General features: G+C 37.1%; 2 protein-coding genes across 7 annotated transcripts in view; one reads left to right on the top strand and one right to left on the bottom strand.

The window, feature by feature from the left end:
• The first annotated feature begins 3,091 nt into the window (after window positions 1-3,091).
• LOC145988817 (putative pyruvate dehydrogenase E1 component subunit alpha, mitochondrial) lies at window positions 3,092-16,775 on the top strand. The gene is made up of 6 exons (XM_083124024.1): window positions 3,092-3,151; window positions 3,716-3,889; window positions 6,079-6,297; window positions 8,378-8,626; window positions 10,031-10,279; window positions 16,497-16,775. Exons 1-6 carry the CDS (start codon window positions 3,107-3,109, stop codon window positions 16,680-16,682), a joined length of 1,122 nt encoding a protein of 373 aa, XP_082980150.1. The 5' UTR covers window positions 3,092-3,106; the 3' UTR covers window positions 16,683-16,775.
• LOC145988814 (protein DOP1 homolog) overlaps window positions 16,322-26,610 on the bottom strand; it is a 135,237-nt gene continuing 124,948 nt past the window's right edge. For 4 of the 6 annotated variants that reach the window (XM_083124012.1, XM_083124015.1, XM_083124013.1 and 1 more), the window contains 2 exons: window positions 23,406-23,541; window positions 17,541-18,347 (listed from right to left, as the gene is read on the bottom strand). In XM_083124012.1, coding sequence (XP_082980138.1) covers window positions 18,060-18,347; window positions 23,406-23,541 — 424 coding nt within the window. In that variant the 3' untranslated portion in view covers window positions 17,541-18,059. Of the gene's footprint in view, window positions 16,341-17,540; window positions 18,348-23,405; window positions 23,542-26,610 lie in introns of those variants that run through there. The other 2 variants (XM_083124017.1, XM_083124016.1) reach the window with 2 other exon arrangements.

Genomic DNA, 26,610 nt, shown 5'->3' on the forward strand with positions numbered 1-26,610 from the left:
TCGCTAATTCCTCTGATATCTAGAAGGGAGAAAAAAGCGCTTCGTCATCATCTGTTTTCTTTCAAGTTACGTGTGTTTATTGTTTTCAACAAGTCCAGTGTCTAGTGCTAGTGTCATTTTGAGCACTTTGCCGAATTCACAGTTACTGCAGCAATACCCAAGGGCAGCAATTGAGATCAAGCTGAAAACTGAAATGAAAATGAAGATGGATTTTACAATCTGGTGATAGAAGAATTCATAAAGGACAGTTAATAATAATAATAACAATAATGCTTGTTTCAATTTCTTACAGCATGTGCTTCCCTTGCTGTAAAAGTCACGGGACCACCACTGCTCAATAGTCAATACCATTGCAATTAATATTTCCCCCTCCCCAAAGTACGAGTAATAAAATACTTTCCCTCTCTGAATCTCTCATAGAAGTGTTAGCGGTAGGCTGCTTGAACAAGCTTTGTGCCTCCACTGTGATGTCACATGCTTGTACACGATCAGTACTCTTCGGATGGTGTTACCTAGTGAGGCCAGCCTCATCTTGTCCTTTACAGGCATGCATGCCCCTGAGATTATACTTTCCCTCATGGATCACACAGGATATTATATGGGACCAGCTGAGGCCCTATAAGAGGTTCTTCACTGCATGCGAATATACAGGGTGTCCCAGAAATAGGTGGCATAACTTCAAGAGTGTGTTCCTTACATGTAAACAATGAAAAAAGTTTATATGAACATAGGTCAGGAAATGTTTGGTTTCCGAGTTATAGGCTGTCATAACGTATGCTCACTGGAATTTGTCTATCTTCCACAGGTGGTTTCCTGTAACACAACCAGCTATTTGATGAGTGGTACATGCTGAGTAGCCTTGTTGAGACCATGTACACCAATCAGGAACGAGCAGATATGCACTTCATGTATGGTTTGGGAGATGGCAATGATGTAGAGGCCCGTCGTTTGTACCACGAAAGGTACCCACACCGAAGATGCCCAGATAGAAAAACATTTGTGAGTATCCATCGCCGCCTGTGTGAATTTGGCAATTTTGCACCTCGTGTTGTTGAAAGAGGACAACCTCGATCTACGACTCTTGTGCAAGAAGAGGAGATTCTGGATATTGTGACTGCAACTCCTGAAATCAGCACACGAAGGTTATCAATGCAAGTGGATATTCCTCATTCCACTATCTGGAGAGTATTGCGAGAACAACAGTTATATCCCTACCATCAGCAACATGTACAGGCATTATCACCAGCAGATTACCCTGCGCATGTCGTATTCTGCCAATGGTTTTTGCAGCAATGTGCTACAACTCCTAACTTTCCTGGGCATCTTCGGTGTGGGTACCGTGGTACAAACGACGGGCCTCTACAGCATTGCCATCTCCCAAACCATACATGAAGTGCATATCTGCTCGTTCCTGATTGGTGTACATGGTCTTAAGAAGGCCCACTCAGCATGTACCACTCATCAAATATGATGCCTATAACTTGGAAACCAAACATTTCCGGACCTATGTTCATATAAACTTTTTTCATTGTTAACATGTAAGGCTCCTGAAGTTATGCCACCTATTTCTGGGACACCCTGTAGACAACCAGGCAGGGATGGAAATTTGTGGTAATTATCGCAAGACCTAAAATTTCAGCTTTCTTGCATTAAGCATAGTTTAACGAAATTATAAGTAATAAAATAACCCGCAACAGACAAATATATTAGGGTAGGCTCAGCCTCCGGTCCTCTCTTGAGGCTTCGCCAGTGGAATTATATTTGAATTTTATCTGGATCAAAGAGTGGCCCATCTTAGCAATTATCCTTCTAGTAATTTTAGTCATCAGTCCATACTTTGGGCCGGCCTCCGTGGCTAGCACAGTGTGGTACAATGGTGTGGGTGTTCTTTATAAGTGCCCCTTCAGCATTTCATCATATCATCACTTATCCTCTCATATTCGCGATTAGTCAAAAGTGGCCGAAAAAGCAAAGTACAATAAACCAAATCAACCAGTCCATTCTTGGGGAAACAGCCTTGTGGTCACTTGGCCTCATTTTAGGGACCAGATGATATCAGGGAGAGATACCATGTTTCCAGAATATCCATTGCCAAGGCTCTAGCCTTACCAACACTAAGCCACCTCAACTTCCTGTTCTCAACTTTGGCCTTGGTGGGGAACGTAAGGATTCTATCTGATTCACAGGTGCTGAGTATCAGACAAGTGTGTGAGCTAAATATGCCATCCTACTTCTTCATTCTTCTATACTTCCTTTCTGAGCCAACACCCTGTTATACAACTTGCAGAAAACTGGAAGTTACACAGCAAACAAGAAAAACTAGGTAAATAAATGCTCTTTTAGCCCAAATATGCATTTTTTGGATGATATTTTGGGGCATACTAAATGTAACTGCCACCCAGGAAATATCTCCCCCTTTGCCTCCCTATTTTTTTTCTGGCACCATCACTGTAATCACTCGTCAATGAATGTAAGAGTAAATGCCCCTCTTTTTATCTAAAATATAAAATGCCTAAAATCTAACAAATCTTAAGAGCGATGAGCTACTAATGCAGGGCAATATATAGAAAAAATCCTTACTGCATTCACACTAGGAATCACATCTCACTACGGTAACTGCAGCTTGGAACACGCACACATACACCATTGATACTCTTTTAGCGCAAATATGCTTTATGTGTATGGTATCTAGGAGAATATGAGATGTAACTGTCCCCATAAAATATCTCCCCCCATCCCCTTTGCCTCCTCACTCATTTTTTCTGATGCCATCACTGACATACAACAACATATACATAAACACATCCACAATTTTAAGGAGGGACTCAATTGCTGAAAAAATAAAACATTTTTCTGCAAATATGATTAGAATATGGAACAAATTAATTATATTGCCCTATTTTGTCAGTACAGTTGGGGGAATTTTCTGACCTACAACTTCCCTGCTTCAGTGTGCCTAACACACACACACAGGCACAGAGATGGAGAAAGTGTGTGTGTGTGTTGTAGTTGGTTATAAACTCAACATATTAAAATAAATATACAATATACAAAAAAATTGCTTTACTTTTTTACTTTTCAGAAAGTTCTGCCATCTTCGTTTCTAATGGTACGGAAAAACTCTTCCGATCAGATTGAATTTGAAACAAAGGTATGTGTGACCACAGCAACTTACAAAAGTAAATGAAGTGTTAACAATTCAAATCTATATTTACAATACTTAATTCTTGACCCTGCTTTCTTGTTCTTTTCTGATATTATTGCCCTCCTTAAAAACTAATAATCAGTCATCAATTAGTAAAAGAATAAATGAGAATCATTGTCGACCTTTTGATGTATAAAATGAAGCAAGCATCCCTTCAGTTTGCAAGTTCTAGTTGGGAAACTTATCTTAGCAAAGCGAAAAGATTTGTTATCAACATTACCTCCATTCAAAACTATAAGGTTCACCTGGTCTAGTTTGAAATGTAAATAATTAGATAGAAAATCAAGGAGGATGTAAAAGCACTCGAAATGTTCAAATATTAAGCTAGCTGTCTAAGCATCAATGTGCAAAATGGGAGAGTTCAGAACAACCCCTCTCTCTTATAGAATATTTTATACTAAATTCAAATTGATTGATATGTTATATCTTTATAGGTCCAAGTGATTAATATTGTCTGAAAATGCTAGTAAAGGTTTATATTTCATTGTATTGTTAATCTCTTTCATTAAGCCATACAAACTGCATAAATTGGATGCTCCTCCACCGAGCAAAGTCTCATTGAATAAAGAAGATGCATTGGAGATACTCCGTAAGATGCTGGTTATCAGGAAAATGGAAACTGCTGCTGCTGCATTGTATCGAGAAAAACTTATCTATGGGTTTTGCCACCTCTATTCAGGACAAGTAAGTGTGACATAATTTTCTCTTGCTATTTCTGACTGTTAAATACATTAATATTTTTATTCTATATGTTTGTTTTAATGAGATGAAACACTCAGTTTGCAGTGTTTTTTTTATATGAAGAACACATCATCATTCTACCACGTCTTCACTTCGAATTTCTAGAATTAAAATGTCTGTGGTTGCTGAAAAACTGTTAAAGTTAAAATACAATATTAGAACCAGAGCATGAAGCTGTGTTTTGCCATCACATGACAACTCTACCACTAAGCTTTGATGGGGATAAAAACATCCCTGGCAGGGATTTAATTTTTTTTCTTCTGCCGGGGATAAAATTATTTGGGGGGGATCCCGGCACCCCCTCTCCCCTGTTAATTTGCACACTGGTCTTGTTGCCATTACACACTCTGGCACACATGAACATTGATAATCACAGCACCAGCAGAAGGTGTGGAACCTTGCTGAGCTACAAAGCAACATTCATGGGCCTGCCTTTGATGCTCAATGTCAAAATGAAAAATGTCATTAGTTTCATTCCTTCACCATTGTCAGTGTCAAGGCTTAGCAAAGCACGGGATAAAGAATGTTCTTTGTGTACTGCAGGATTATTCTTATCATCATTGTTGCTTCTCAAAACAATGACCATATGATTTTGCCATCTATGCCAAAGCATCCCTCCAATTGTCATCATGTTAAGCATGAGGGAATCTCCAGAGATAACCCAAAAGGTTCGAGCAAACATCCCCCTCCCCTCCAAATAACAATTTCCCCTTCCAATGCTGAGAATGGGCAAATCCATAGTCGCAGAATTCTGCTGTTTGCCTAACACAACTTGGCTGAGGATTTGAGTAAGTGAGGAATATGATTGAAGTATGTTTGTTCACTTTTCCTCTGACAACAGGACTCAACTGCATTTCACTTTTCTGTTCAATTTTACAAGTTTTTTTATTTTTTTATTTGTCTCCCTAATTGATGAAGGCTCTAGACTCTAGAACAAATGTTTTTCAACTGCTGGGCTACAGCCTGTTACTGGGCCATGGTGCCAATTATACCAGGCCGCGAGATATTCTCCTGGTCCTGAAACAGTTTTCCTCCAACCAACTTCATTAAAATTAAATTAATCATATAGTGACCAATTTTTTAAGTATAATAATATAGTCATTGATTTCCCAAGTAATTGGAACATTTAAGTGTTCAAAATACAGCAAAACCTCGTTAATCCGGACCCCGATAAGCTGGACAGGCAAAAGGCAAAAAAGAAAAGCGGAATGCAAGGTTTTAAATGTTGCTAGAAGTCAACAAGAGAACTTCCCAAAGAAAAGGCAGTCAACCACTGATGAAATTCTTTTTCCCGCAGACTTTGTACTGTACTGTATAGTGTATATAGGCCTATGCCCTTTAAATACACCATAATAAACATGTTTTGTTACTATAAACGGAGTTTTAATGCACTTTCTACTGTTCTTTTAGGTTATTTCAGTTAATCTGGACTTTCATTAAACCCCCCCATTAGTCCGGATTAACGAGGTTTTACTGTACATTTCCATGAAAATCAGTATTTACCATATAAATTTATTGATACGGGCCTGAGGAAACTACAATATGTCATTAGATCTAGTGGTTGGCAACTAATTTAAACCTAACTTTATATTGTCAAAAAGCTTAGACATAATGGAACTATGCATTTCTCTAAAATTATATCATAATATTATTATTAATATTTAATTTCAATGGTACATATTAATTAGTATACATAAAGTTTAAAAATTAGAAAGTTTTTATGAGTAATATTGTTGCAATTGGGGCACCAACTTAAAGAATTTGTCGGGCCATGGTCTCATAAAGGTTGAGAACCACTGTTCTAGAACATTGCAACTAAATCTTCAAACTCTTGAGACGTATGAGTTCTTTTAGTCCACTTTATGCTCAGACTGGACTACAGTTTAAAGTGGGATCCAAAATGCTGTGTGCCTCCACCAGGTATCGAACCTGGAATCCCTTGATTACTAGGCAACGACGCTACCAGTATTTCATCGGGGAGATCCTCTTCAGATGTATGGTGAATCAACAAGTGCCTCCCTAGTTGATGCAGACTCCAGAACATTGCAACTTAATCTTCAAACTCTTCAGTTGTATGATGCACCAAAAACCAATCCTTACTGTTAATATAAAATATGTACCTTACCTTTCAGGAAGCAGTTGGAGTAGGTATTCACAGTGCATTACGTCCGCAAGACCAAGTAATCACTTCGTATCGCTGCCATGGTTGGGTACACTTGATGGGAGTGCCTGTTCACCAAGTGTTAGCCGAGTTGATGGGGAAGGAAAGTGGTTGTTCCCAAGGAAAGGGAGGATCCATGCACATGTACGGGACAAATTTCTACGGTGGGAATGGCATAGTTGGTGCATTAGTAAGTGGAATATATTATTTATTTGTATCCTAGTACTGCAATTCAGAATAAACATGTAAGCTATATCTCACAAAATTGATTGATTTGTTGTTTTAAGTCCACAGTAAGGCTAATCGGGACTTGACCTACAGTTTAAAGGGGGATCCGAACCACTTGTGCCTCCACCGAGTATCGAACCCGGGACCCCCTTACTGTATCTCACAAAACAGATATTTCTAATCTCATATTGTAGCCTATGTTTCATGCAACCAAAAGAGTAAGAACATGGTAAGGTGCTGGCCTTAGAAACAGTATATTTTTGAAAAATATCTCTCAAAAGCATAGTACGAGGCGTATTCGTAAAGTAAGTACCGTTTGCAAATATTGCCACTGTAGAGATGCAGTCGCGACCGTGTGAGTTCTCGCTGACGTCCTTTATCCCTTAGTTAGCCACAGGCACGCGTGGGAGCAGGACATGCTTTTTCTTCGTAGTTTTCTGAAGGTTTGAAATGTTCAAGAAAATCAATCGGCTCGCCGACTGTGATGTCCAGTCTGTGATTTGTTTTCTCAATGCAAGAATGGTTGAATTCTTGCCTAGAGGACAGACCACCAACAAAGATGCCTGCTGTGACACATTAATCCAACTGCGTCATGCAATTCAAAACAAAAGACGCAGAATGCTTAGCGAGGTCATTGTGTTGATTCACGACAATGCTCGTCCGCATACGGCCCAACAAACTCAAAATTTCATCACGTCATTCAGCTGGGAACAATTTGTTCATCTGCCAACCGCCCTGACTTGGCACCAAGTGACTACCATCTCTTTCTTCATCTGAAGAAGAAGTTTCTTGCTGGTCAGTGTTTCGACGACGTCAAAGCAGCAGTGCATGGATGGCTTTCGTCACAGGCGGGAACGTTCTATGATGATGGGATACAAAAACTAGTGCCACGCTATGACAAATGCTTGAACAATGGTGGAAACTACGTAGAAAAGTAGTTTAAGGTTTGTAAAATGCAATGCAAATAAAAAAAGGTACGAAACTATTTTACTTTATTTTTTACACCCTTTCGGTACTTACGTTCCGAATTTCAGCTTTGAATAATTACATGCTCCTTCATTTTCATGAGCTGCGGTAGCTCAATCGTTAGGGTATCTGACTACAATGCGAAAGACCAGGTTTGGATCACCGGCAGGGAGCACTTTACATTTTTTTTTTCTTTTTCAGGAGCACTTTTATGTGTATTGTCATCTGGACATGAACAGATTAAGGGAGAAGGTGGAGTGTAGGCAATCACCCCTTGAGATGTCTAATGCTGAAGTTCTATGAACCTAGTTGCGAGAGCTAGAAAAAATGCCATCTGCTGGAAAAGCATGCTAATCCACCACTGCATCTGGATTTGTGTAATAAATTTTCTTACAACATGCAACTAAATATTTATAAATACGTCCACAACCAAGAATGCAATTTTTCAGAATTCAAAATATCAGATTTCTTGAAAAACATGTAATTTTTAAAGCAAATTTGCATCTACTTCATGTTCAGGGCATAACCAAACCTGGAACAGACAGGACTTGTTGGATAACCTGCAGTTAAAAATTATTTTGTCAATTATTTATTGCAGTTGAATACAAAAATTATCATCATAATTATGTTACACCAGCATATAAAAAAATGTAATACAAGAAAGTGGAACCTCAATTTTACATTTTTCCACTTTGGACACTACCATTCTGCTCCCAATGAAGTAAATTGTTATAAAATTTTGTGAACATTTATTTTCCCATCTTGTAAGTTCTTTAGCCACTGTCTCATGTAAAAACATCTAATTGAGGTTACTTTTAAATTGTGTGCGTGTGTATGAAGAACACTAACACTGTGGTACAAGAGCCAAGGACCTGCAACAATGACTGGCGGTTTGTCATGATGACCACAAGTCACCCAACAACCAGTTGGATGATCGCCCACCTCTTCTGAGGCATGTGGAAGTGAGGTTGGCAGTCTGTAGGTAAGCCCTGGCCTTCAAGGGCTGTCGCACCACAGGTTAATTAGTTTTACACATTATTTTACAAGAATAACTTGCTTTATTTCTACATTCTTAGGTCCCTCTTGGAGCAGGAATTGCATTTGCTAACAAGTATCGCAAGAACAATGCTGTGTGCTTGACTCTGTATGGGGATGGTGCAGCCAATCAGGGGCAGCTTTTTGAGACTTTCAACATAACAAAACTTTGGAACTTGCCAATTGTCTTTGTTTGTGAAAACAATCGATATGGAATGGGAACAGCAGCAAACAGAGCTGCAGCAAGTACACAGTATTACACTAGAGGAGATTACATTCCAGGTCTCTGGGTTAGTATGAACAGGAAATATTAAGAAGCTAGTGTTATCATATTAACGACTCAAGTTTTAGACTCTGCTTGTGGTATATGAATATTCTGGAACCAGGATTTGTTTAGTTCGTTTAACTGCAATGTGTCTGATATTACTGTTTTACCTTATGTCACCAGCAGAATACTAATTTCTTGTATACACTACAAGATTTGTGCAAACATTTTATTAATGTTGATGGCTCACACTACTTGACAGCCAGATAGGTCACTTTGGAACTTGACACATTAACATGTAAGGAACGTAAAAACATAAACTCATCTCCGACAAATAGCGGAGATTTCACAATACAGCATTCAGTTGGCGATGTTTATCAGATTGATACACTACTTGCCTCTACTGGGCCTCTCCGTTGATGTAGTGACAACGCCATCCCCTTATAATTAAGAGGCCCTGGGTTTGATAACTGGTGGAGGCACATAGTGATTTCTTAAACTCAAACTCAACTTGCAGAGCATGTATAGTTCTTACATACATCTCCTTTGAAAACAAATGTCTGTATGAAACTACTTTGTGACTACTGGGTGTGTGTAATTGTTATACACAAGGCTTAGGGAAGAATACATTTATAAAAGTGGAAAACGCAGGATGTGTGCATAATAATTATTACAAGCATCATCAAAACAGCTTGGGCCTCTCACATGAAAATGCTAATATGGACTACAAATTTCCCAGAACAGTAAAAGTAACTATTCAAACTATTTGCACTGCTGATTATTATTGTAATATTCTCATCTTAGAGGTTCATTAAAATCAGCATCCTTGCTTGTTTTCAACTCAAAGCCAGATGCCATTCATTATTGATGAGAGTATGTTTTACCTGTACTGAATAACTGTGAAGTCAAGGGGAAAGTTCCAAGTCGCAGGATGCATTAATCAAGTTTCAAGGCAGTCGGATGAACTGATAATCGTACCTGTATACAGCAATATATTTTCAATGCATTGTGTTTTAGACATTTTAAACTGTCTCTGTGTAGAAGAGTTGAGTGATTGTTTCACGATCTTGCTATCAAAGAGACTGGGTTCAAATCCCGGCATGGGTGTTTGTCTTTTCATCTATGTCATCCACTCATCATTATTCCTCCTCGTCATGAGATAGAAAAGAGATGCTAATAAAAAAATATAAATAGTTATTTTATGTTGTTTTCCTACTTGTTGAGGATAAGTGATGATGACTGGCAATAAATTATTAATTAGCACACAGGTAATTGACAAACTCCCTCTGACATCTAAAACTGAGCAATCGTCCCCAGAGATGACATCTAAATCTAATGATACAGCATCTAGTAGACAAATGGTAATCCACACCTCCCACAAGAGGCCTTTAATCCACTATAGTACTTTTTGCGATTGTTGGTGTTTTAGGTTGATGGAATGGACATACTATCAGTTCAAGCAGCAACAAAGTATGCTATTGAATATGCACTAGCTGGGAATGGACCACTTATCATAGAAGCTGATACCTACCGCTACTATGGACATTCAATGTCTGATCCTGGCACATCTTATCGTACTCGTGAAGAAATACAGAGTGTCAGAGAATCAAAGGACCCGATTACTTCATTTCAAAAACTTATTACATCAGCTAACCTTGCCACTGAAGAAGAAATTAAGGTAAGCTTGTTGTTAAATTCCTCTGTCAGATTCATCCTACACTAAATTCTGTTTTTGATGGGAGACTGAATGTACCTATATTTTAAATAGGTAACTTTCGGTTTCTTCTTGTATATTTTTCATTGGACCCAGAGCAAAATCAACAGTAAATGGGGGAAAATTTAACCGTTACAATTAGCTCACAAGGAATGATACATATAACAACTTTTATTTATTATATAAAGAGTGGTATTATCGTGCTGATACACCTGTTGCTGCCGTAAGGACACGAGTATTTGTATTTTGGTTATTTAGCATTGCTGGTACTTTTGGCTGATCATGATGATGAAATTTATGAAGGGACAATCACAAAGAGTGCCCAGGTCAGGACTTGGGAACTTTGGTGGTGAAATCGTAAGTAAACCACTTAACACGATCAGCCACCGAGCTGACTTTAAGGGAGAATTCACGCCGAAGTGACACGAGAGACAAGTCGCTTGGAAGCCAACCCTCACTAATCAATGCAACCTTTCGAACTGAAGAGATACGGCAAGATGCACATGTCACTTATGTGTCTCTCGGACTGTGCCGTTTTCTCAATACCGTGTGAGTTTGTTGTGCGCAGTGAATGCTTTACTCCAACAAGCTATATTTAGACTCTAGAAGAGAGCCCAACCGGCATCATGTTTGAAGCTCAAATTTGTTGATATAATAAAGTATCAATATGTACAATGTTTAAAGATTTAAACACAACGTTTTTTTCGCTTTATCAAGTTTTTTGATGCAGTTTTCGGCTGTAATTTGCCTTCAACATCGAGTAAAGAGGCCGTGTTTTCACCAATTACAACATGAGCGCTATTATTTGAAAAAGCCAGCATATGGAGACACTTTAGATCAAAATAGATCCGTCAACCGCGACCCTATACCGTGCCCTCGTATCAACTATACTGAGCTGCGAAATGTTCTGCTGAAAGTGGTTGACAACTATCATAATCCCAATATCATATTTGAGTTGTGAGTTTTCGTTCTTTTAAGTCCATTTTATGCACAAATATACATATCAGGGCTCAACCTACAGTTTAGAGTGGGACCTGTGCCACTATGTGCCTCCACCGGTTATTGATTGATTGATTGATTGATTTGATTTATTTTACTTCAATTTTTGTGCCACTTTTGGACTAATTTGCGAAGATGGGGCTGAGTGACGATATGATGAAATTGATGAAGGGACATTCACAAACATCCATTCCCACGATGTACTAACCACTCTACCCGACCCTGTGGCCGAGTGGTTAGCACATCGCGCTGCGATGCCAAGGGTCCCGGGTTCGAATCCCGGTCGGGCTTGGTTGTTTGTGAATGTCCATTCATCAATTTCATCATTTCATCACTCATCCCCATCTTCGCAAATTAGCCAAGAGGCACAAAACGCGAAGTAAAATAAACTAAATCAAATCAAATCAAACCACTCTGCCATGGGGGGCAGCTCCACCGGTTATCGAACCTGGTATCACTTAATTATAAGGAGACGACATTACTACTTCTTCATCCACATTTATAAATTTGTCAACAATCCTACACACGTAATCAAACTATTATTACTCTTTATGATTATGCTAGAATTTATTTAACAATATTTAATTTCATAAGTACATGTTAATTCATGCATAAAATCTTAAATACTGTAAAAATTTACGAGGAAAATTCTTGGGCTAAGGGCATTGACTCAAAAGAAAATACCGGGACATTGTTTCACGAAGGTTGAGAACCATTTCTCTAGTGTTTAGGTATTCGCTTTATCATGGCTGGAAAGTCTAGCGTATACAGTTTGAGGTCAGTGCATATTATTTCTCAGTTTTCTCATGCACAACATGCCTCTCCCGAGTTTCAATAGCTTGCACAAATTTTACAATGCGATTTAGATGTAACAATGTCTCTTGTTACGTTTTTCTCGGGTGACTAATAAACTGATTAATGCAATTCGTAACGTAACGCCCCGGCCTATTGTTTATTAGGAGGCCATTAGAGGCTTGTCAAAGCAACCTCTTAGGACACTAATAGCTTGCTTTGCGCAACACAAATTTTATTTATTTTAAGGGTTCACAACATAATAATTCATTTTATAATTTTCAACAGAATTCAGAACATGCTTGCAACACTTATTTTTGTTTATTAATTCTACATTTTGTAATTTTGAAGTGAAGTCTATTACTGACAATAAATTATTTCAGTTTATCAGAACACGGAATGGTATTTTAATATCAGGTTCAGGTCAATTTATTGTTATTCAGAATTTGAATAATAATTTGAACACGCACAGATCAGTTCAGCTTACCGAAGGCCAATCTTTATTTTTTAATTATCAGGATTTTTTGCAGATTATTGTGGATCAACAAATTTTACACACAAGAATTTTAGCTTTCGAACAAGTAAAGATGAAAGAAATTGAGTTACTACCTAATATTCCCAAGAATTTATCTGATTTCACTATTCCCAAATGGACTCCACTTGAACTTGCTTTAAAACAACTTAATCAATCAATTAGTAAGAACATCTCATTTCAGGAATTAGTCCTAAACCCTTTGCCCATGTCTATATTAGTTTTTGTTATTTGGAATGTGTTATTAACCGCAACCCTAGGATATTATTTTTTTAAGCATCATCAGCTTGCGAAACAGATTCATTTAGAGCAGCGCAGTAATAATTAATAGGTTAAGGCACCACATTAATCATGGACATTAATATTTTAATTACGGTTGGATATTTTATTTAAATTTTCCTTATTTATTTTCAAAGAGTTATGGCAATTATTTTATCTATTTATTTAATTTATTTTATTTTGATGAGACAATTTAATTTGATTTTAAAGAAAAGGCAATGGAAATTAGTTGCTATTGGGTACTGGTATGAACATGAATTATACATTTCCTATCCTTCATTATTTCCTTTCTTTGTCATAAATTTTCCTTTTTAACCTAACCTGTCTATACGGAGCACCATGGACAAGCAATGCCTACACCATCCATGGGCATTTTTCATGACGGACATCCGCAGGCAGTCTACTATTACCAGGCAGAAAGACTTATTACTATTCTACGAGGGAGACATGCAGACATTTTAAGTATTATTTCAAGGAGAGACTCGTCACCACCAATTTGAGGGAGACATGCAGACATTTCTAATTATTACTACACGGAGACTACCTTTTACAGGAAGGATGTAGTCAACCATACATTTCCCAGTATAGCGGACTATACATTATCAACAACACCTAGTGATGGAGCTAGATAAAATTTCCCTCCACACTGTTTGTAGTTCAAACAACAACTTTTCCCCATCTCCCAAGTTCTACGGGTAATTTACCACATTTTTACATTACCCCAATGCAGTCAAGACGACAAGCAATCCAGAAAGAAGAAGCATAGAAAACATACATTCTACAAACAGCAGTTCCGGTTACAAACAATAATTACAGAATTGTGCTACAGTGTTTCTACACATACACATGTGAGCTCCTATCATGTGTATTTATTTGGTTATTTAACATGCATTATGGGAAACAATACTTTTCCATAGCCCTTATACACATTTTCAGTTTTGTGCCATGCATGAGAACCAGTTTTATATGCATTCAAGTTTATATTATACTACAAGGAAGCGACAAGCGCCAGTGGTGTTAATTGACCAGTGCATCAATTAGTGCATAATTTTGTTTTAAGAAGAAGCTTTTACAATGGATATCCAATTGCACATGCAAGCTATAACAAGCATAGCTCCAGTACTTTCAAACATTGCAGACAGTATGCTTTAGTTTTATGCAAATGTTTTTTCCAAACAGTTAATTGTGTTTCACCAATATGGTACATAGTTAAAATACAATTGCACATTGGACATTTTCTGATATTTTCAATCAGAGTAGACAGTTGGTAAAATACTGCAAGATTATTTTTTTTTATGTGTGTGCAGACATACAAAGGTATTCACCAAGCCATATATATGTATACAAGTATACAGATTAACGTAGAAAAGAAAATTGAACGCTATAGTTATGTTTTACCAGCGATAGTTATCAGTGTAACCAATTATATGCATTGAATATTGTATTATGATACATTGGAATGTGCAACATAGCCGTGCAAGTTCATATATTCAACGATGTTAGGAGTGCACTGGCTACGTAGTTAGCTCAACGTATTACACAGGCTTTAACACAAGACAAAACATTGAGATATATATATATTATGTCAATAATTTACATGCTTATTTTGGACGAATGTGACTATTCACATTTTATAGACTTACGTGTGTACCCTTGTCAAGGTTTGTAGTGTATTTATGACTCTACTCTTAAAAAACAGTGGGAGCTATGTTTTGTTTTGCGAAGACGCTCCAGCCAGCCATTTGCCTCGCTGACGACACAGAGTAGTTACCGCTTGGCGAGGCATCACAGACTCTTGACTAGGACCAGGCGGATGAGCAATTCTACATAATAATCATTACGTACGCGCACATATGTCGTACATTAAGAGTTTTTATCGCTTAACGACACGAACCTTTGTGATTTCTAGTCTTATAATATTATATATTATTGTTTTTACATCGTATAAACATACGAATTTGTTAGTATTAAGGGTATTATTCATTATAAAGTTTAGGGAATAAATTTTTTTTTTCGGGATACGGCAAACAACAGACAGTTATGGTGGATTTCTTTTGTATATTTGGTTTTTTAAGAAAATATATGGAATTGGCGAACCTGAGTCATGTCAAGCTTTGCGATTTGACTTTTAAATTTTCAAAGGAGAAAATTTTTCCTTGTCGGGGCGAACGTATCAATCCCTAAGATTGTATGTTTATTTTATTAAGTCTCTCTGAACGCTTCATGTTGACCAGGGCATTCACTTGTTTTTCTCAGCTGTCTCAAGCCTCTTAGGCATGTTTACAATGCATTGTGTTGTGCCATGCAAACCTCCTGAGCATTCAGGAACAGGTAACACTTCTGGTTTTAGAGTCAGCGGTTTGCATGGTAGCAATTATATTAAACACACGATTCGGCGATTCGGCATCGAGGAAGAGCTCGATGGCCAGGGAATATAGAGGTGAGACAAGCTGGGAGGTGACTGACTTTGGAGATTGAGTGGAGAGAGTGAAGGTGGTCAGCAAGTCAGTAGGTGAGGAGTACTACAACGCTCTGGTCAACAAGTAGGAGACAAGCTTACAGAGGACTTCGCTATTTTCATTCAGCTAAGAGACTTCAGTTAGACAGGTAATTATCCTACACCCAGCCATGATACAGGTTCAACGGTTCACAAAACACAACGAGTGTCCATTGTCTTTTTAGTAGTTTAATTCCTTTGTGTAATTTGTACCTTTCGCATGGCAAGCAATAACTCGTCATGTCAATGACGAGTGGTCTCATCAAGAGGATGAATGATGAGTAGTTTACATCACCCCATCAATTAACTGGTTCAGATCCCTTCATTCTATAGAATGACACGAATTATATCGGTACCATCATGCATGCAAACAGCAAAGAAATAAGTGTTGCTTGCAGAGTGTCGCGTGCATCTTGTCTCTTTGGTGTGAAACTCCTGTGTCACATGTCTCTTCGATGTGAATTCTCCCTAAAGAAATAAGGTGCAAATTCTGAATTTTTATTATTTTCCTGGATTAGGCACTCAAAAAGCAATTACCTTTGAAATAGTCACTTATGACAAAAATAAGCAAAAAACAGCCACTATAAAATTCATGTATTCCTCTCAGAAATGGCCTGAAATGGTTTTTAAACATTAAAGCCTACATTTTCTGGAAAAAAAAAAGGCATTTTAGGGCAAATTTTCAGCCTATTTTTGATACATTATTGTATAAAGATATAAAAAAATTTAGTTCAGCCCACCCAATATTTCTAAAAAATTGGCGCTATTGTAGACTCCCATGTATTTCCAATGAAGAATGCCCTTCTTTAACGTAACATTTTCACCATTGAAAGCCACAGTTTGGAACTTCTGCTCTGACATTAACATCTTTGACCTCTTCTCTTTCTGTTCATGTGCTTTGTGAAGTTCTATTATGCAACATGTTCCTAGAGTAAATAAAAACATATAATTTCCATAAGTGTACACATAAATTTTACCACCCATCTGACACCACATTTCTCTCTTGTTCAGCTCTTTATGTTCCATGAAAGAAACTGTACCCCATGTCCTTATCTGACTTTTATCCTTTCTTGTCTTTGCAGTCAGTTGACAAAGCAGTGAAACAAGTAGTAGATAACGCAGTGGAGAAAGCAAGGAAGGACAAAACTCTTGATATATCACATTTGACTTGGGACACACATACCAAGCCTCTAACTCATATTAGAGGAAATACTCCTTGGGAAAAATTGGAAGACAAGCTATCGGGAACTCCAATAAATGTTAAGTAAAGTCTTGTGTGTGCATGAAATTCAATATTAACCTCCCATAATATTATTCATGTACACTATAGGTTTATGGTTTCTACGTTTCAGGAATAAATATACCAGTTACCTCCAACTGCTTTCTTTTTGTTTCCTTATGTTCTTATAAACAGGTTAAATGTGTATTTTTGTTCATTTATATAATCACTGTCAAACAATTCATTGAGCAAGTTCCTAATAAATAAACTTTGATCCAAAACATCTTGATACAAAAACAAAATGCAAATTTGTATCCTGTGTCTACGGGTCTTTGAACTACCCGATAATTTAGCCAAAATGCGACCAAAAAACAAATACAATTGGAATATTATGCTGAAATGAACAGTTTACAATTACAAATTTTAAATTTATTAATACTGTGGTAGAGCACGGATCTAATGAGACATTTAGTTTAGAACCAGTGAATTATATTCGCTTTATTGTACATAACCAAATAGTTCGGATTGATTTTGTCTTAGAATAAAAATAAAATAGAATTGCAAAAGTTAGACAGGTGCTTTTTACAAGAAAGAAAGGTTGATCAGCAAATTTTCCAAGGAACTAATATTTCTATTGGCTAACAACAATAGTGTTGCAATTATTCAATCTATTACTAAAATGAAATGTGTGTCAGAAGTGTCATGTTAACCATGACCAATGTCTACATAATAAACCTTCAAGATAAATGTTATCTTAAGCATAACCAGTGTTCAAAGTGGAGATTGGTAAGTAGGGGATGTTGGCGTGAGCCTTGGGGTTGGCTGGGGAGATGCTCCTTTGTTTTAATATGGGACAGGTAGGAGGATGCTTTGCAAAACTTTTCCTAGTTCTTAAACCTTATTTACTACAAAGAATAGAAATATGTAGATAATATAGTATATATTACATTATAATATATATAATACAATATACAGTGGCATGTACAGAAGTTCAGCACAGTGATTTGTTGTGAAAATAAAATTCTTCTATCTGTTGTCATCAAACAAAACAGAATGTTCCATCAATAAAAACCCATTCCTTAAAGGTACAAAGAAAAAAACGATTACAATATACAATGCAAAAGACTTTTCGGCACTTGACAACCATCATTGCACAATAATAGTATGACAAAATATATATTTATATCCTGTTCAACGTTCACTATAAATTTCTCTATTTGGTGACTAGATTTGTAATCAACTATAAGGAACATCCTTTGCAATGTAATGCATCACAGTATGGAAATGTGCAGAATATAAATGCTTTTGATACAGTTACCTTTTAGCAGTTTCTTAGATCATATATATATGATCCCCATGCGACCTTGCAACACACACACACATATATATATATGCTCACCACGATGATTATATGGAAATGTTTACCTTATCGTGTAGGCATTGGTTCTAAGAAATCTCTCTCTATCACTGACTCTATATCTTGCATGATATCGTTCATTCCTCTGGACGATTCTGCACTTGCTTTGGGTGTGTATATTCTCATACTAGAGCTGTCCTGGTGCAAAAGTGCCGGTGGGCTCTGGGAGTGCAACCGTGAAAAGGACTGACTCAGTGTGATGAAAAATGAATGCAGCTCTTGAAGAGATTTAATGGAATTCATTGTCAACAAGAGCTTTCCTGGAATGTGAGGTAACTGTGCTACTGGCATCTGAACCTAAAACAATAAAACATCATGATTACTACATTGCATGACAATCCAACATAAAAAATATTTTTTTTTACACATACAATTTTTACCAAAAATACATAATCTGTCGTATCATGTAGATAGGCAACACACCTTACGTTACCTGAGGTCCAAGTACCACTTGGGTCCATTCAGCATTCATTGTTATGAATCCTCGAGGCTGGGAGGTAGGAACAGAGTGATGTTGATCACAAAACTTAGCCATGAATAAAACTTACAGTGAAACCCTGATTTTATGTTCCCGCATTATACATTTTCCTGCTTAATACGTTCATCCAGTCAGGCCCCGCCAAGGCCATGTTAAATAATAGGTGTTTACCTCAATCTTACATTTGCTCTAACTCCCGTTTCCCGCTTTATATGTTCTCCGAGCTGTGACGATGTTTTAAAATTTGCCAGAAACCTGTTCTCTTGACCATGCGACTTCTCCCTCCCTCCTTTTTCTTGCTTTCGTATTCCACATGCGACCTTGAACTTCCAGAAGTTAGGTTTTCTTGCTAGAGGAGGGAGGGAAGAGGCATGATTCCTTGGAGGGGGGAGGAGGTGCACAGGAAGGGAAAAACTGCACTTCTTGCATTCCCTGTGAAGATGAAATGGGCCGACCCTTCTGCCACAGGTTCAGACAAGTGCACTGTTGCCAAACCGATGCTCTCTAAATGAAGCCTTCTGTACAGTTTGGACAAAATGTGTGTGACTGAGGTGTCTTTCTTTGTTCGCCCTTCACCTCCACAAAAACACGAGTGGAAAATTGACAACGGGACTCGATCACCATTTGCTTCTTTGCCCACACATTTACGTAATCCTTCCTAGTTGACAGGAACGAAAAAAAGAAGGGGGGACCTGTTTGTAAAAACTTTTCCCTTCTTGTTTGAGACATTGAAAATTGAAAAAATTACGGTTTTTCCATACTGGATAACAAAGGCACTTTTTCTTCAATGGAAATTCGTTTAGATTCCTAAGGAAATATGATTGGATCTAGTTCGATTATTTTTAATCTGAAGATTTTTCATGGACGCTATATCATTTGGTTATCCGAATGAAGCTGAAAACGCACAAGCTAAAGTGATAATTTGTTTCTATGGGCACATAGGGTGATATTTTACTCACTGATGGAAAAATATTCGTGTCAAATCAATTGTGTGGGTGGAGGGGGGGGGGTGGCAAAGTTGGGATAAATGATTCTTCTACATGAGGCAGAGAATGTTTTCTCTATGCATATTGCGTAACTCGTATGTTGTAAAGTGATGGGGCCAGGAAAATGAGTGAATAAACAAAGGGGTGCGGCAATATTTTCTGAGAGCAGCTAAATTTAGTGCACATCTAAATGCCATTAAAATGCGTATTTGGGCCAAAATAGCAAGAGGGTTGCCTAAGCATGGTGCTAATCACATCACCTTCAAATTGGCAAAAATCGAAGAATATGTGGGGTAAAGGCAGCCGGAGCATGGTGCTTATCACACCATCTCCCACATCCCCCTATATACATATATATGCGTCACGGCATGGTGCAAAGTGCATGGGGGCATTTGCTTTCTCATGCCCTCTATGGTATCATCACTAGTCTTGTAATTACTGAAAAGTGCCAAGTATTTCTGCCCCGATGTTCTTGCTCATATGGAAGTGAGAGCTCCTTACACAATACATCTTAACCAATTAACACAATGGCGATAAGCAATCTCTCCTCTCCTTTCCTCTGACGTCTAAAATTATGTTGTTGCGTTTGAACGAACATAGCGTACGGTCAGTAAAAAAAAAAAAAAATCTCCCCCCCACAAGAGCTCATTAATCTGCCACTGTGCACAGCTATGCAGTAATTGAAAGATTCAACCCTTTTCTCTTTCTTCAATGCCCGGTGTACGATATCTTGCTCATATGTCCGAAGCATTGACATGACAGCATGGGAGAGCGTCTAATCAGTGATCTTTCTCCCCCCTCCCTCCTTCTTTCTTTCTGCAACTTGGCCCGAAATGAGCACACTTCTGATAAGACTTGTTCAACTGCATTGGTGCTGCTCCGCCACCTGTTTTTCTCCCCCTTCCCCTTCCTCCCGTTACAAACTGGTCAGAGGGGTGTCTGTGAGCAGCAGGCAGCTGGTAACAGGTGCCAATGTTTTGTCTCGAGGCTCCAGAGCTATGATTCATCCACTTTGAAGGAAAGAAAAATGGCATTGTTTTGAATCTTGCCTCCAAAGTTGCTTTGACGATAGGAAACACGAGCACCAGATACAAAGCGAGGAGTTAAAAAAAAAGAAAACCTATTTTTTTTTCTTGTTCTTCCATCTGATAAACACCTTGAACAAACAGAGCAGTGCAGGAAGGAAATGCATATGATGCTAAGAATAATATAATCGCCCCTTCTTATCGGAATGATTCACGTGCTGAAAATAAATCATGCAATATTAAACGTTGATGGGAAAAACTATGAATGTTCATTCGAGAAGATTTGCCAGGAAATGAAAAACAAGTATTTCTATTCATAAATACGTCAATATATGCCAAAATAATAATGTGTTTTTCAGTCACTTCTCACCGTTTCCCAACCAAGGCCATTCTCATTCTTATAGTACAATGGTGTGGCCAGTATTTCAAAAAAAAAAAAAAAAAAAAAAAAAAAAAAAAAAACGTCAAAGGCAGGAAAAGATGGCAAAGTGAGGACTGACTACTATAAAATGTATATGTAACCCTATCCCCCTTTTGAAAATCCTGCAGGCGTCATTGATAATTTATTGAGACGTCTAAACATGCATAAGTTTCACAAAGCTTGTTTTGTTCACTTCATGTTGTTGGGCTAATCGGGACTGGATACATATGCAGCTGATAGTGGAATCTGAACCATTCTGTATGTCTTCATGACATTTGATTACAGTATATAAAGATGCATGGCACCCAGCTATAAATGGTCACCCCCCTCCAATTACCTGGGACTTCTAAAAATAGCAACTAATTACCAGTTTACAGAGTAAACGGAGATCTCACACAGTCAGATGCATAAACTGAACCTAATAGGCAGCAGTTAGAAGCAGTCATCCACCATCCCTACCCTCGAAAGTGGGTCCAGTTAATCTGTCATTGACTTTCACAGCACATCTGGCTTTTTAGCCTTAGAAATTCATTATCATACTTCTTTCCCATTGTTAAATAATTTTTGACACAATATACCCCCAAAAAAGTCGATTATGTAGTCCTTTCTTGCTGACACTTGAGTTTCACCCCTCCCTTATGCTTTCCTGCTTTTTAAGTTTTTTAATTACAGGCCCCTGAAAAACATAAAATCGGGGTTAGACTGTATTTAATCTGATAATGTCTCCAAAGGAAGCATACATTCCTTTTCACAGATTTAGCATAATTTCAACACACACTGATGATTGCAAACATAATTATTTTTGCTTTAGTGTTGCATGGATGGATGGGCCTGGGGTCACAATCTGCGTACCAACATTCACTACACAAATATTTGAAGCTGTGCAGCATGACAAAGTATTGCTTTTAATATTTGTATTATTGCTACTATATGTCACTTTTCTGCCACGTATAGCTAATAGGGACAATGAATATGAATGATGATTAGATGAAAGTGATAAAGAGGCACTTACACAGGACAACCATGTCTAGGTTGGGACTCAAACCTGGAACTTCTGTGGGCAACCACTTAATGTGCTCGGCCACTGAGTCAGTGGATTGCTTCTTTTTAGGATATAAACATCTACCATATCCACAGACCAGCAAAAATTTTAATTCTACAAGTTCTACTTTACAATATGTAGTGTATCCTAAATGGGCAAAATCAATATTAGTGCTATACATACATGCTGTGGCCAAAAACAACTTAAAATTGAAAAGTTCACTCTGATGAAGGGAGCGTTTGTTCTCCTGAAACGTCACAACGAAAAACTGTTTTCTTATGCTTGTAATAACCGTAAACTACAAGAAAATAATTCTACAATGCAAGCAATGTGTACATACAAGAAAAACTATTATTCATCTATTACGGGGAGAGAGGTATGTACATTCCAGAAATATCAAATCAAGATTCAAACAACACTTCAGAGAATCAGATTCTTGAGAAGATGCAGGTTAAACAATATAGTGCCAAATTTCTTGAAGTGGAAAGTTAGAACTCGTAATACCTACACTAGTGAATTTAAAGGAAAGCTACAAATGCTAATGATAGGATGACTAATTAGGGACTCGTACCCAGAATTTGATCAACATTTCTTTTATCTAAAATAAAAATAAAACAAACTGCTTCTTTTCACAGTTAGGTTGCAATATTACAACAATGTAACATTGACAACATCCATTATATAAGGGATTCTTTTTTGTTTAAAAAATTGCTAACCATTGTTATAACTGTATCTTTAGTCAAAATATAAATAAATGTCTGATGAAGGGAGCCTGTGTTCTCCTGAAACATCACAACGAAAAACTGTTTTCTTATGCTTGTAATAACCATAAACTACAAGAAAATAATTCTACAATACAAGCAATGCGTACATACAAGAAAAACTATTAAAATTGAAGCTTTTTATTTCTGAAACACTACTGCATTAGAGACAAGAAATTGTCACAGGCAAAGCAGATGGTTGTGCAGTGTACTATTACAAAGTAACATCCACAAATACATTCAATTTCAAAATGCACTGCTCATTTCAGACACTTCCTAACAGTTGTTTAGGGAGAGAATCACTGTTGAAATGAGTCCAGTACAAGGAGCATTTTTCAACTGAAGAATATGCAAATATAATTTCTCATAGCAAATGACTCGGGTACTGTGGCAGAGAGATAATCATCACATATGCAAGAGCTACTTTACAGACTGCAACAATAGATGTCAATTATTTACATGTGAAAGTTTATGGTTTCTTTTCAGTACTATTAGTGCAGCTGTATTCTGAATTGCCCGATACACTGCTATCTCCTCTACATGAAATAATACTGGAATAATTCCATGGAGTGTACTGTCAGATTTTTTTAGGGGGTGGGATAAAATATCATGAGTAAGTATTACATGACAAACAAAGCTTACCTTTTTGTCCATTAACTTGGCTAGCCTGGTAACATGTGGTACAAAATCTGGAGAACGGGCTTTGGTTTCCTCTTCTGCTTGGGAGCTTTCATTTGAGGATGCTGTGTCAGCATCGCCAACAAAGGCCCAACGATACCTTGAAAATAAGCAGAAATCAAAATTTCAAATTTGTAGCAACAACAAAAAAACGAAAAAAGACTATTACTTGACCTGGAAGGCACTGACATTACTATACTGATACCAAAAATTTACAAGGTTTCAACTTAATTTGAAAAATCAAATTCCCTATCCTCAGTGCCGCGCTATCAAAACCAACGTTTTTTACATGAATTATTGATGCAAATCGATGTTGAATTACACATACATTTTTATTAGCTATTAAAGAAATAAACTAAAAAATGAGAGAAAGTATCTCATAGAATTATAAGCTTAGACTCTTGAAGAAAATGCACCAAAATAGTATTCTTAAAATAATTAAAACTATTTGCTTTATTTGTTCAAAATGTTCTCAGTCAAAATCTTCTTGACTTGCATAAAAGCAATCAAATGTATGAAATGAAACACAACTCGAAAAAGTTACAAAATATTTTTAAAATGTTCAAACATCATTGTTTCTTCTACTTTTAGGAGATATATGTAAAAAAATATATATATATACTGACTCAAAAAAAAAAGGAAATGAATGTTGTTACTTTTCAATTTTGTTATTTTGACAACTCTTGACATTTCATATGAGTACTGCAATGGTTTCTACATACAAATAATTTGCATTTCAAACAACGTACTGTCATTTTATCTTGTTAATTCAGCCAAGTTTATGGTTGGCGTGCTATGATTTAAGATAGGAAATGCTCTCGGGCATGGTACTGAGTGTCGCCTAAGGGGGACCGGTTGCTTCAGAGGCATGTAAGAAAATTAAAGATGCAAGAAGAAAGGCCCAACCGCCTCTACGTTTTCGTGAGAATAGGTTACCTAGTGCTTTGTTGACCATTATTGGGCTGGTAAGGAAATTAATGCAACATTTTAAAAAAGGCAGCTCTCAGTGCTGCCACATGGGTTACAGAGGGTTAAAAGAGTTCAGTATGGGGCCTTATTTTGAGACCACCACCCCCAAAAAAGAGTATTTTTATCAGAAAGGAAAGTTGTTAGTACTTGATGAGAAAAGAATGAATATGTAAGCATATGGAATCTAATGTTACCATTTTCTATCCTTTCTCTTACAATCCAGATCACTTTACAAAGACGTATTCACTTCATGATTTGGGGGGGGGCTGAATTTAACAGCCTGCTGGCTGTTGCCACTCACTACAAACATATATTGGGAAGGAGGTGAAAGTTCGTCAATAGGCTTCCATGAGTATCAAGAGGTTTATTGGGTGTCTGTGTGTACACACTTTCTTGTTATGAGTAGTTTTTGAAGCCGTGGTGAGGCAATGCACGGTTTTATTCCTTTGAAGTGAGAATTTAGTAGGATTGTAAATATGTAAAGCTTTGTATTACTAGTACCTCTTATTTGCTTTTAAAGTGTTTCTTAGTGCCATTGATTTGCTGTAAAATTTTCTCCCTTGTATTAAACAGTGACAGTGGTTTACCAACTTTTGTTTTGGTGGGTACTACAGCAGACATTCAATTCACAGTGAAACCTTCATCTGCTGCACACCATGTGACAACACTGTTGCCATAAGCCTCATATTGTTGTATGTCCATCCACTTATCCAGGTACTGGTTGTCTGACCCACCTTCTTCTTCTTTCTCTTTCTTTCATTCCTTTATCTCTCTCTCCCCCTCCCCCTTCGTGACACACTAAAGAGTTGACAAAATAAAATAAAAATAAAGCAGCTAAATATTCCAAAGATAAGTAACCTACAACTGTGATGTAATATTCAGGTTATTACATGTTCATTGTGGAGTTTGTAAAACAGGCTCTCTGACAACTGTAACATTCCTGTGTTTATTCTGGCATTGCACACATTGTCAGTATATTTGCTGCTGATTAATTATTAGGTTGTTACTGTAGTTGTATGTATTTTAGTCACAATGTAACAACATGAACCTTGGATGCTTTGGTTATCAGAAGACGATTGATACCACAATGCATGTGTAATGCCCTGAACATTACATTATACTTGTAGATTATTTATCTTCGGAATTTTTAGTTCATTCATTTTTTATTTTGTCAACGGTTTGTCCCAGACAACCTGTACCAGAAGGACAAGTGAATAGAGTAACCTGTAGATGTCAACCTGGCTACAAGATTTGCTAATATTTGACGTGTAGCGAAGCTCACAGAAATTTGGGATTTGTAATGAGAATGGGTAATCAATTTAGAAAAAAGGAAACATTTCTCTTGCTGTATTATACGCTCGTCAGATCTAAACTCGAATATGCTTCTCTTGTTTGGAATCCGCAACTCAAGTAAGATATCGAAAAATTAGAAAAGCTTCAAAATAAATTTCTCAGATATCTACTATTTAAACTTGATGGTACATATCCAAAACTCACTCCTAGCAACATATTACGCGAAATCTTTAATATTCAGTCACTCGACGAAAGGAGGCAAACAAGTCAAATAACTTTTCTCTCCAAGCTTATCAATGGTAAAATAGATTCTTTTAATCTGTTGTCGAATTTAAATTTTTATGTGCCAAACTGTATGTTAAGGCCCAGAACTGATCTCTTTCAAATCCCCTTTGGAAGAACCAAAATGACCGAAGCTGAACCCATGAGGAGACTGTGCAAGTTATTTAATTTAGTTTCTAAGAATAATCCAAGCGTAGACCTATTTAAATGTAATTGTAACATTAGATCTTTTTGCTGAATTTCTGTATGTTTTGTTTTGTTCATTGAATTTTGGTTTTCATTCAGCTTGTAAGGTTATATCCAACAGTTTAGCGTCATTTATTGTTGTTTTGTCTCTGTGTTCCCTTTGCTTCTATAATCTAATAGTTAATTTCTCTCAATTATTCTTAAAAGTAAAATGTATATTGCATCATTCATATTTCTTGTTAATTTTCTTAGTTATGTTCTTGTTTATGTAATGGTGTCATCCCATATTGAACACTGTAATTGGGCATGTGCCTGTTGTGTTTTAATTAATTAAAATAAAAAATTGAAATAAAATAAAATAAAAATAAAACCACTTTCTTTTGAATACATTCTATTCCACTGTTTTTTGCAATGTTTGGTCACTGAGCTCGTTCCTAAT

This window comes from Lepisma saccharinum, chromosome 6 (genome assembly GCF_977018435.1).
Source record: "Lepisma saccharinum chromosome 6, izLepSacc3.1, whole genome shotgun sequence".
Classification (NCBI taxonomy): Eukaryota; Metazoa; Arthropoda; class Insecta; order Zygentoma; family Lepismatidae; genus Lepisma; species Lepisma saccharinum.

Bases quoted from the DNA above. Each gene is read 5' to 3' on its own strand.
- LOC145988817 (XM_083124024.1), top strand. From the start codon at position 3,107: ATGGTACGGAAAAACTCTTCCGATCAGATTGAATTTGAAACAAAG. The intron at 3,152-3,715 runs GTATGTGTGACC...TCTTTCATTAAG, and splicing joins AGATTGAATTTGAAACAAAG to CCATACAAACTGCATAAATT. The intron at 10,280-16,496 runs GTAAGCTTGTTG...TTGTCTTTGCAG, and splicing joins CCACTGAAGAAGAAATTAAG to TCAGTTGACAAAGCAGTGAA.